This window comes from Physella acuta, unplaced genomic scaffold (genome assembly GCF_028476545.2).
Source record: "Physella acuta isolate Inbredline_101_S28 unplaced genomic scaffold, ASM2847654v3 ptg000941l, whole genome shotgun sequence".
Lineage (NCBI taxonomy): Eukaryota > Metazoa > Mollusca > Gastropoda > Physidae > Physella > Physella acuta.
In genome coordinates, this window is record NW_026732458.1 from 36,620 (window position 1) to 49,800 (window position 13,181).

At 32.3% G+C, this 13,181-nt stretch overlaps 1 protein-coding gene across 2 annotated transcripts in view; it reads right to left on the bottom strand.

The window, feature by feature from the left end:
- Positions 1-13,181, bottom strand: part of LOC131953700 (angiomotin-like protein 1) — a 29,261-nt gene that overhangs the window by 15,065 nt on the left and 1,015 nt on the right. Inside the window, exons 1-4 of one of the 2 annotated variants that reach the window (XM_059317021.1) lie at positions 12,953-13,057; positions 8,829-8,907; positions 6,017-6,954; positions 4,340-4,481 (exon numbers count right to left, since the gene is read on the bottom strand). In XM_059317021.1, coding sequence (XP_059173004.1) covers positions 4,340-4,481; positions 6,017-6,954; positions 8,829-8,876 — 1,128 coding nt within the window. In that variant the 5' untranslated portion in view covers positions 8,877-8,907; positions 12,953-13,057. Of the gene's footprint in view, positions 1-4,339; positions 4,482-6,016; positions 6,955-8,828; positions 8,908-12,952; positions 13,058-13,181 lie in introns of those variants that run through there. The other variant, XM_059317020.1, reaches the window with a different exon arrangement.

The following is a 13,181-nucleotide window of genomic DNA, read 5'->3' on the forward strand; positions in this document are numbered from 1 at the left end:
TTTAGTAGAGTTTTTAAAATATAAAAAACGTCTTTTTGAATGTGGGGTCTGGTTATTTTGGGATGATAAGTGCTGGCAGACGTGATGTCATTTATGGATGACCCCCCGAAACCCACAGTTATCTAACTAGATAACGGGTAGTCTTGTTAATACTAATATTTGACAATAAAAATAATTATGATAATATTACAAAGCTGTTGATTACTTTGAAATGAAACTAGACTGAGTTAGTTTAAGATAAAGATGAGATATTTAAAACACTAAATAAAAATAAAAGTAAGGTGATACGCAGATGAAGATGAAAATATATCGACGATGTTTTAGAGCAATTGAGAAAAGATTTTGTTGTCACCTGTTTGTTGTCCAGACCAAATAAACTGGGAGTGATCTCCCCTAAACTTTCTCGAATATTTTTATATAACATTAAGGGGGATGGCAACTCGGGATAAAGACATTATTGTTAATCCATTTTTAATTACTTTAACTTCTTAAAATAGAATAGAAAAAAGAATTGCGCGCCATGTGAACGCCAAACAAAATGTGTATAATAGTGAGAAATATTATTAGTTCTTCATAAATTCACATGTGTCTTTTGAGAAATTACATCTTTTACTTATATGTGAAATTTCATTTATCTATCTGATATAGTACTCAAGTTATAGGCTTTTGAAAAATTGAAAGTAGAAAAAGTTCCACTTCCGGCTATCGGAAATCGCTGTAAAGTTGATAAAGATCTACAAATTTGATATAATACATATATGAAATTTCTTTAACCTATCTGTAACGGTACTCAAGTTATTGTGTTTTTACACACAGACAGACACACACAGACAGACGTCGAGATTTGCACAAAACTCGATATTTTTGGGGCACGATTACAGTACTCTCTCTATGCTTCGTATACGAGAAAGTAAAAAGAAAACAGAGAATTTTCAACCACTCTAAACAGAAATTCAGCATTAATATACAAGATCTACATTATGTCTAACTAGCAACGGATGGCACTCTATGAGCGCCAAGAACTACATCCCCATCCTCTTAGTTGTCATCCATTTAGGATCAGGGGCAGAACTACCAAACCCTGCAATGCTCAAGCCGTTTAGGCTGTCCGAAACCCGACCAAAAACAACAATTTTTTTCTTTCTGCGCCTTGATAGACTAGTTGTTTTGTAAAAAAAAAAGAACTACTACAGCAGTAACTAATACAATATTTTTGCATAGGCAAAAAATCTACATGAGCACTTGTATGAAAGATAAGCAAACCTTCAAACCCACTTCCATGACTTATCGCTCCTCTTTAGTCTAATAGAGGTGCCCATGATAAAGCTCATTTAAATAGTTTTGTACTAAAGGTTAGTGTTTATGGTTTTGTACTAAGCAAATTAAAAAACATTTTCTTCTCTTAATAATAATTATATTAAAATAAAGCATACTAAAGTGACAGCCGTAAAAAAGAATGTGTACAAAACTATTAATATAAAAGAAAAACAAAGCATAAAACAACACTGGAAACCATAACACATATCAGACCTCCATGTTGGAGGATGGGAGGGAGGGAGGGAGGACCAGGAAGTGCTTATGCACAATGTAGACCTATGCCTCACATATATCATTGTTGATATATGTTATAATGAAAAAATAAATAGTCACTTGCCTTTTTTGTCAAGCTCGATCAATCATAAACTCATTTGTCAGAATTCCTTGATTGTTGGAAAAAAAACTAACTATGAAATCATCCCATTTTATTGTCTTAAGCAAACGCTTGCTTGGATTATATTATTTTAGGGAGCTTAGGCTTTAAGGGTAGGAGGTGATGACAACTGGCATTTACACTAGAGGTTTGGCCTAGGGTTAGGGTTCTGCTATTTGATTGTAAACACACACATGCGCAGTACCATCGAAAACATAGCTGCGAATGAAGGCGGTAGTTTCTCTCCATTGTGCATGCGTATCTTTTTCCTCTAAAATCGGCCACATACAAAACCTTAAAAAAAAATTACTTGATCAAGACAACAGCTAACTAAGCCCGCCCATTTAACCCGCCGTGTATTTGAATTGGAAGAAATCTAGCAGATGACACATTTCTGCTGAATGGCACTGAACAGTCAATCGCATCACAACAACACTCATTAAAAATTTCATAAAAAACGTTTTAATAACAAGCTTTTATGTAATGATGCACTAAAAAGTAGAAAATAAATTATAGACTACTATTTAAATAACTATAAAGAAAAGCGTGGGTCACTTTAGTATCTATTGGATACCTTTACTAATGTTAAGGAAGACACCCACGCTTTTCTTTATAGTTATTTAAATAGTAGTCTATAATTTATTTTCTACTTTTTAGTGCATCATTACATAAAAGCTTGTTATTAAAACGTTTTTTATGAAATTTTTTTTCAGTACTTTACATGTTTTATTTACAATAGAGTTACATGACTAAAAACCATTGCGCGCCTACTGAACATCACGTTCAGTAGGCGCGCAATGGTTTTTGAACGCAGCCATTACGTGATGGCGCAGCTATTGAAGGTGATGACGCGTGTGGTGTGGTTGGCTAGACATGCCTACTAATTCGGTCCAAATTTTTATTAATTCATAAAAAATTAATTAGGCATCCAATTAAGTCAAATTTAGTTTCAGATTGCATTGTCTTCATGTCTTGACCCACGTGCCAACTGTGAATCGTGTCGGTCAAGTAGAAGTTTCCGAATTTTCACTCCTGCGTTTCCGTCTAGACAGACTGACGAGGAAGTGAGTTAAATAAAAGCTTGTAAAAAAAAAAATTCATAAAAAACGTTTTAATAACAAGCTTTTATGTAATGATGCACTAAAAAGTAGAAAATAAATTATAGACTACTATTTAAATAACTATAAAGAAAAGCGTGGGTCACTTTAGTATCTATTGGATACCTTTACTAATGTTAAGGAAGACACCCACGCTTTTCTTTATAGTTATTTAAATAGTAGTCTATAATTTATTTTCTACTTTTTAGTGCATCATTACATAAAAGCTTGTTATTAAAACGTTTTTATGAATTTTTTTTTCAGTACTTTACATGTTTTATCTACAATAGAGTTACATGACTAAAAACCATTGCGCGCCTACTGAATATCACGTTCAGTAGGCGCGCAATGGTTTTTGAACGCAGCCATTACGTGGTCGTGATGGCGCAGCTATTGATGACGCATGTGGTTGGCTAGACATGCCTACTAATTCGGTCCAAATTTTAATTAATTCATAAAAAATCAATTAGGCATCCAATTAAGTCAAATTTAGTTTCAGATTGCATTGTCTTCATGTCTTGACCCACGTGCCAACTGTGAATCGTGTCGGTCAAGTAGAACTGTCCGAATTTTCACTCCTGCGTTTCCGTCTAGACTGACGACTGACGACAGACTGACGAGGAAGTGAGTTAAATAAAAGCTTGTAAAAACCCACCGTGTCAATCTTATCAAAGTAGCAATTTAAAAAATGTGTTTTATCACAAATTATTTTTTAGGCTACCAATTACCAATTAAATTTGATAACTAAAATTGGTATCAAATTAAAGGTAAATAAATATAGTTATTAATTGAAGAATAATGAAGTTTAAAATCTTAAAGTGACACCCTAGCTATGATCACAGGTGCTTTGTAAATTGGGGTTTTCCCACAGTAGGTATTTGACCACAGGGGCTTTGTTCACATGCAGTTTTTATAATATTAATAATGAAATGAACTGTTATTTAGTTTATAAAAATTACGTTACAATTTATAAAAGTTTATGAAACAAATTTCTTTGGAGGTGGCAATAATAGTAATAAATGAAATAAATAATTATCAACAACAGGTTGACAAAACACATGTGATCAAAGCCCTGCTGCGGTCTAACAACCTGTTGTCACACCTCCTATGGTCAAAGCAACATGAACTATAATTTTCTACTCTAGATGGATTACAGTTTGGCTCATTTTAAGAAATTTTATGTTTTACACAAGTTTCTCTGACCTGAGTTTTGACAAACTGCAACTATTTTGTAATAAATGGTACTAAAAGATATGTAAACAACAAATAAATGGTACTAAAAGATATGTAAACAACAAATAAAGTGCATATGCTATGAAATATTCAGTAGATGACTGTACTGATCCACTTGTGTTATCACAGTCACATTCAAGATAGAGCTTTCAATTTAACATAGAAGAAACAAACTATATTCAACTTGCTTAGTAACACATTTCAAAAACGTAATTATAAGAATCGGAGAAAACATTAGTAAACATTTCTCTTTAAATTACTGTTTTAAAATTCTACATTATTTAAAAGCACATCTTCAATTGAGTTAGTGAATAGGTACCTTATGTAGCCTGGCCACTTTCATAGCACAGCTGGCAAGCTCTTCCCTAAGTCTTTTATTCTCCTCAGTCAACATCTCAATCATTTGACAACTAGCCTTGGCAGCTATTATTGTTTGGTCTTTGTCATCACAACTGCTGTCACTGGGTTACATTCAAACAAATTCTATGGTCAACAAACATCACAAATCAATATTTTCAACTTTGAACATGTCAGAAAGCAAAAATTTGTAACATTTTTTAGTTTTATCCTTTCTTTACATTTATATTATGTGTTGAGGTAATAAAGGGTATAATAATATTGTTATAATTTCTTACTTTTTCCAATTTTTTTTTCCAACCTTTATAAAGACAATGCCTTGTGTTATTCATTCAATTTTCAAAACAAACAACATCACATATTGATTACACACAGTTGCTATAGAAAATTAGTTATAGCACTGTTTCCCTTCTATTGCCAACTTTTACAACACAAAATACATTTAAAGGCTTAAAATGTTCATGCAGTATTGTCTTGGGTCTGAATAAGAAATAGTTTTTCATTTTTTAGGAGAAAGAGATATTTACTGATAGTTAAGAAACAAAGATCTTTTTGATAATGAGCTTACTAAAGCATTGACAATGATTAATAATATAAAACTCAATATTTTATTTTTAGAAAATCAATCTACTGTTGTAACATTTTAAGATGATGATTATTACTTAAGTTCACTCTTAATATGCCTGGTGTTTCTTTCAAACAAATCAAACATGCAACGCCATTTAAAAACAAACGCCGTTTTTTCACAAATCATTTTCTAGGCTACCGATTAAATTTGATAAACAAAATTGGTATCAAATTAAAGGTAAATAAATGTAGTTTTTAATTTTTTAATTCATCTTGAACAATAATGAAGTTTAAAATCTTAAGCGACACCCTGCTAAAAGTCTAAGATTATTACTCTAGCCCTGTAGCGTAAACGTCTAAGATGTCATTGAAGCTGGAGTTATTACTCTAGCCCTGTAGCTTCTTGACCATGGAATCCTATCAATTGACAATCTATTTATAGATAATGAATTAAAAAACAAAAAAATCAAAGGTATGATACCATAATTATAAATAATATTATCTATAGTGGTACAGGTCTGGAGGCTCTAGCTAAGTAAAAAAAGTGCTGAAAATTTTAAGACCAGTTTTAATTCTATATATTTTAATTACTACCTGTGAAAATGATTTTGCAATTTTTGAAAAACTTTTATCTAAGGCATGGAATTACTTTTTTGGGAAAGTCAGAATTTAAATACAAGTACCATAATGAATATGGGACGGCGTTGTCTAAGTGGTAGAGCACCTGGCTGCTAACCCTAAAGTTTTGAGTTTGAATCCAGTTTCAAGTCAGAAAGCAGAATCCACCCATCAGGAGTTCTGATGGGTATCTAAGTCATGTTAGGGAAAGTAAAGGCGGCTGGACAAAATGTTGACCACACCATCCCTTCATATGCCGAGGTCAAGAAACATGAACTGTACTTCCTCTGCCCAATGGACCACTATGTCTAAAGAGGATTCTTTACTTTTTTACTTTTACCATAATAAGTACCATAAATATAGGAACATTATTGCTTTACAGATTCTAGATTTGTTTGCCCTAAGAATGTTCCATACTTCGCACAGCACTTTAGCTAATGATATTGGCACTTACTTTTGTGGAGTATCTTTAATATAAATTCCAGGACTAGAAGAACATAAACGAAGATCTGGAATAGACTTTTGCAAACAGAATTTATCCATAGCCTCATAGGATCTACAAGGCCGAATATCAGCAGATGCCAAGCTCCCTGGGTATTCAGGTGGAGGAGGAAGATTAGCCAAGTTTGACAGAGGTTGGTTATCTGTTGTTTTAACGGTGTGAGATAAGAAAGTACTAGATGATTGCGATGAAGCAGTAATAGAGGAATGTGAACTACTAGTGGAGTCTCCACTCCCAATAGTCCAATGTGTGTTAACATAAGGATGTGGGTGGTGGAAGGTAGATACAGGAGGCACACGTGGTGATAAATACTGATTGTTTGATGATGAGGAAACAGTCGTAACTGCTCCAGCTTCATTTCTGTTTATCCATGACAAGTAAGAATAGTCTGTCTTTAGTTCTGAATTTCTGGAAACAGGGTCAAACTGCTCACTCACATTTTTGTGTTGCTCACATAAATCACCATGGTAATGAGATTGAGAAAGATGCCATTTTGGAACAGTTAAATGCCCTTGAGAATACAGAGGGGCAGAGTTTGTTGAAAGACTATTTAAAGAAGTGTTAGAATCATTGTGTTGCCAGTTCTTTGACTTATCAAAACAAAATGATGCCGAAGAACTACTACTGTTGGTAACAAAACTTTTGGAAGTGTGAAAATTCCCAGCAGTTTCCAATACTCTTGGGGGCATTCCTAAACGCTCTAAAATACTGTAGCTGCTGCCATCAGAACTACCAACATCTAGGGGATAACTGAAAGGTGATTGTGTTTCCTCTCCTTGAGGTTCCTGGCGTTGTGTTGAGGCTAAGTTTTCTGTAGATGATAAAGACACATCTGTACTTGTTTCACTGCCAGAAAAGCTGTGTCGAAATCCAGGTTCATTGATGTTAACCTAAAAAAACAAAAGTTTTCATTCTGTAGCTGTCTTCAAAATAAAATAAACCGGGAGTGATCTCCCCTAAACTTTCTCGAATATTCTTATATAAAACAACAGGGGATGGGAACTCATATAGGTATGATTTTTAATCCTTTAAAATACTTAAACTTTTTAAAATAGAATAAAATCTCATAAAAAAAGAATTGCGCACCAAGCAAACGCCGAATAAAGATGTGTATAATAGTGCGGAATGTTTTAAGTACTTTATAAATTCACATGCGTTTTTTGAGAAATCAGAAATAGCGTAAATTAGTACTTCCGGTCAACGGAAATTACTCAAAATTTGACAGAAGGTAGCGAATTAGATCTTTTACTTACATGTGAAATTTCATTTATCTATCTGAAATAGTACTCAAGTTATAGGCTTTTGAAAAATTCAAAGTTAAAAAAGTACCACTTCCGGTTATCGGAAATCGCTCAAAAGTTGATCAGGATCTACGATTTTGATAAAATACTTATACATGAAATTTCATCAACCTAGCTGTAACGGTACTCAAGTTATCGTGTATACACACACACACAGACAAGATTGCAAATTTATGTTTTTCCGTATCAGTGAGGTGTAAAACGTCCAGATTTGTAAAAATCTCGATTTTTTTTTGCACGATAACAAGACTTTCCCGGGCAGATGAGGCTCGTTAGCTGGGGACAGCCACTAGTCTAGGAGAGACAACTCCAAAATTAAACAACTGGTGCCTTGTAGTTTGTTCTTGGTTGGACTAAGGCTATGGAAGCAAATCCAAAAGAAAAGCAGGCTGAAATCGGAGTCAATGGCCTCAATGGCGCATAACCAGTTGACACGTAACGCTTAATTGTGTTGGAGGCGTGGTCGAGTCGGCAAAAAGCTCATGGTTGATAAATTCGAACAAAGTCTCGAGTTCAAACGCACTGGCAGATAAATCTCGATCCCCTTCAACACTAATAATTAAGAACGAAGAAGAAGACAAGACTTTCTCTATACTTCGTATATACGAGAAAGTAAAAATGCATTTAAATGTTTTAATAACATGCTTTTATGTAATAATTCATGAAAAAGGAGAAAATAAATGATTTTCTTTAAATATAGTAATGAGCTACTATTTAAATAACTAAAAAGAAAAGCGAGGATACCTGTATTATGCATTGAATACTTTTACTAGAATTTAAGAAATGACAACTGCTTTTAATTTTAGTTATTTAAATAGTAGTTTATTATTAGGGGAAAGAAAATAATTCAATTTCTATTTTATAGTGCAGGGGTCTCCAAACTTTTCAGTCCGAGGGCCGCATTGACTATCAAATTTCAGTTCGGGGGCCAGTTTCTACCAGGCATGTCTTTGATTTTTCTGGGCAAAGTTCCTCAGCCATCACCAAACTAAAGTCTTTTCTGAGGACAATAAAGATCTCCGCGGGCCGGATGAGAGGACATCGCGGGCCGAATCTGGCCCGCGGGCCGTAGTTTGGAGACCCCTGTTATAGTGTATTATTACATGAAAGCTTGTTATTAAAACCGTTTTTTATGCATTTTTTCAGTACTCTAAATTTTAGAGTTTTTTCTAATAGAGTTGCATGACTAAAAACAATTGCTCATTAACTAAACATGTTAAATTTGCATATAAAAGCACAGTAAATAGTCATTTATATTGGACATTTTAATTAATTCTTTAAAAATTAATTAAGCAATCAATTAAGTTAATTAAGTCTAATTTGATGTGAGAGTGCTAAGTTTCAAAGAAATTGGTCAGTTAAAAGTGGTAAGCATGTAAAAATGGCAAAAATGAAAGCTAATGAAAATAAAAGTATAAAAGATCTATTTTAAATAATGTAATTACAAATGAGGCAAGCATTACCTGCTTTGAGTGTCCTGGATAAGGAGGAGGGTCTCTGTAATTTTGCATTGTGAGTCACCCAGTCTAAAGACACCTTGTACTGTTTAAATAGACAAGATGTTTAGATGGACAAGATGTTAAATTTTTTGTTCAGCTACTGTTTAAATAGACAAGATGCTATATTTGATCAATATACTTTTTAAATAGATGATAATGATGTACTTGTGTATGGTATTGTTCTTCCTTAACTAGATACTACAGAAAAGCCATTATAGATTTATAAGCATTTTGAATAATCTATTCAAAATATATTTTTTCTTCCACCTCCATGCAAAAATAAATATTTTTAAATAAACCTAAACTTTCTCGAATATTCTTATATAAAACAACAGGGGATGGACAAGATTTTTAATTTATTTTTAATTACATAAACTTTTTAAAATAGAATAGAATCTTGTAGAAAAAAGAATTGCACACCAAGTGATCGCAAAACAAAATGTGTATAATAGTGCGGAATATTATTAGTACTTTATAAATTCACACCTGTTTTTTTGAGAAATCGAAAATAGCAAATATTACTACTTCCAGTCACAGAAATTATGCGAAATTTGAGAGAAGGCAAAGAATTATATATTTTACTTACTTTTTTTTTTTGCACGACTACAAGACTTTCTATATACTTTGAATATACGAGAAAGTAAAAAGTTTAGGCCTAATATTCAAAATACTAATACTCTTCATTATTGCTTGTTTTGCAACTATTTATTATAAAAATGAACCAGTGCTCATCATATAGGGCCTTTAGATCTAGATCTATTTTTTTTTTAAATGTAAAGATCTACCTTAAAAACTTTAGAACAAAGCAATTATTTTATGCAAATTATTCCAGAAGCTTTAGGGTTAATAGGCCTAACATTAAACATTTTGGAAAGAAATCTATAAATCAGTAATTTAATAATGTTAAGCATCACATTTGAAAGCTATACAAATAAATGCATTGGACTAAAATATAACATTAGGCCTAGAATCTAGGGCCTCATTATTAATAAATTAATAATATAATTATAATATAGGCCCTATAGTATAGGTCTAACCCTAACTCAAATACTAAAACTACAGTAACTGTAACGATTGGCTAGGCCTAGAATCATAGAATCTAACTACTAGCAACCCCCTTTTAAACTTTTATAAAAAGTAAGTGACCCACGACCCCCATAAAATTAAAAAGTCTAAATTAGTAAGGAAATTCATTTCATAAGCACTAAAATAAGATTTTATGGTAGACTTCCAATAGGAATTATTCTTGATAACTGTTTGAATACTATGAGTGCTATTACATGATATTAACTAGTCTCAACTATCGCAGTTGAGATTTTTTTTTTATGGCCAACCTCCCTCATGTCATTCTCGACATTTAATTTATATTTCTTTGTTTTGTTTATAAATGTAGAGATGTTGAAAATCTATTCTCGCAAAGATATGTAGACACAACAAGAACTAAAACTCGAAAGGCAAACCAAAAGCAATAAATGTCTAAATTAACTTTAAACTGCAGTGTTTGAGAGCAAAATTTGCTATTTATATAAATGCCAATATGTAAATTAGAGTGGTTTTAGTAAGTTTTACCTGAATCTCTAACAATAATTTATCCCAAAAAATGTATGCCAGATGGCTTCTAAAGTAAACGAGACTGGTTGTATCTGATGAAAACAGCGTTAATCTTTACTTAATAGTAAACTAAACAATTTTAATAAAATTGTTTAAGAACAGGTACATGAAACATTTTTTGTAACTTTTAAAACATAAATCATCTTAAAATGTGAAATAATTACCAAAAATTAAATGAGTCACCTTTCTTTCACATTAAAACCTTGGACGATTTTACGTACCTAAAAACGATAGATTACCATTTAAAGTCTAGGCCTAAATATTAAATTTAATAATTTATTTAGAATCTAGCTAGATTTAGATCTAGATTCTAATTCTAGATCTAAATTAGTAAATATCATTCGATCTCAAAAATAATATTTTTGCTTTTTGTATTAAAATACTAAAGATGACTAAATATTAAATCACAGTTTGAGTTAAGGGTTAAATCAATAAAAATGTCCTGAAATTAGCTTAAAGTTGTTTAAAAAAAGTTTTAACATAGATATTCCATTAATTCCAAAAATTAAAATACTTAAACAGCTGCCATCTTAAGAAAATATTATTTTGAGTAATTTCCCTTCAATTTCTATTTGTATGGAAATGTATTAATTCTGTAAATCTAGTTAAAGTTGAAAATGATTGTCTTGATTTCTTATAGAGTATTATAGACTAAGAGCCCACCCGCAGCATATCATATGCAGCTATTGTTTTATTTTCAGTAATTCATAATTTGTGAATTTGACATTACCAATGCTGCCACTAAAAATATTTGCTTTAAAACACTATCAGTAGGTTGTTAAGGACGATAAGCCCCCGCCCCCCCCCCCCCCACGAAAGCAGCCTCCTCTTAGTTACCTCCCCTAAGTTTAAAATCGTTTCAAACTAAATTATCAGCCCCTAATAGAAGTCACTAAACCCGGCTCTACAATTGTAAATATTTAGCGTGAACCACAGCTCACCAGACCATGTGGGGGTGGGGGTGGTAGGGATATGCCTAGAGAGGAAGAGAGGGGGCTGCTAGGCGCGCTTACAGATTGGTGTTTTCTATGGTCTCCATGAAGAGAATTATATAGATTACAACTCTTGATTTTTTTTAAGATTATGCCTTTAAAAAAGGTAATTGACCAACAATCCTGTTTTGGTAATCTCACGATATAGCGTTGGTTATTATTCCGGAATGGTTCAGCAGTAAAAAGCAGTAAACCATCGGAAATACTGTAAGCCATATTTTATTTTGCGCCATATTATTTTTAAAACCTAATGTTTAAAAATCTGCTTATTATTTTGTATTTCTGATTATTTTAATTGTTGCTTGCTACTAACCCTAACCCTTCTTACTACTTTAGACTTTAGTAAATCTAATTGTCTTATTGTACTTGGTCTAGATCTAGAATAAGAAACTGGTTGTCACAAATCTTCTACAAGTTTTTTTCTGTAAAAAAACATTAATTACTACACACAACTTAATTGTTAATATTTAGATTCTAGATCTACTAATTACTTCTAATTTTCTGTCAATAAACTTAAAAGTAAGTTAAAATATTAATTTAATGATGACTTAAACTACAACGATCAAATAAATTATGGTTTACAGTAACAAATGTTAACGAAACTCAAAAAATATTACCAGATAGGTAAATTATACGTAGACTACCACTTACAATTCCTTCATAATTTTTTTTATATCACTGCTTGCCTGCAACCTCAGAAAAACTTAAGGAACAATGGCGGGTAAAAGCAAGGTCAAGAATTGTATGGGCGTTCATTTTTTTATTAAATAACAATTTAAAAAACTTGTAACGCATTTACATGGTCAGTCACGCAAAAAAATAAATAAATAAAAAATAAATAAATAAAAGACAGGTCTGACGAGTCCCCCCCCCCCCCCCCTCAAAATTGACGTAGTAACTGAGAAATCGGATTTCTTCTGCGATCTAGCGAAATACGTCTTACCACAGTGTAGACCCTTTTAGACTTTTTAAAGTCGGAAATTTACCAAATCATTCGAACACCACTACCTATGTCCGCCCAGTTCTGATGGGTAGTGGTAGGCTACCTATCTTAAGTTAGGGAAAGTTCAAAGTAAAGGTGGCTGGGAGTAACTACACAACAATTATTCAATTTCCTCAAGTGCTTTATACAGAAATATTAAGGTAAATAAAAGTTAAAGACAACCTTGTTTGTCAACAAAAATCAACATAATACATAAATAACTATAACAAACTTTACAAACATGTGAATAGAAAATTCTCAAGAGGAAACCACTCTAACACTAACTAATAATATTAGTTAGGGTACAATATTGTACAATAATTGTTGAAGTTCATTTTAATCTAGATCTAGATATTCTATAAGTATAATCTATAATGTTTTATTTACATTATTGGTTGGTCCCTGATTGTGATTTGCTATTCAATTAATTAAAGTTTGTAAACTATGCCATAACAAACAAGCACATTGAAGCCAAATTCAATTATTCTAATTTCTCTACTCACGGCGTTAGTCCTTCCGAATCCTTACTCTACTCAGTAGAGTCTACTGTTACTTGTCAAGTCAGTAGGCTTCAGTATTCAGTAGTTCTAGATCTTAGTAGTAGTCAGTAGGCCTAGATCTATATTAAATAGGCCTAATGTAGGTAATCTATCGTTTTGGGTACGTAAAATCGCCCGCGGCTATTTATGTACGAAAACATTACCTCAAAGTCAAGGCTTAAATAGAAGTATA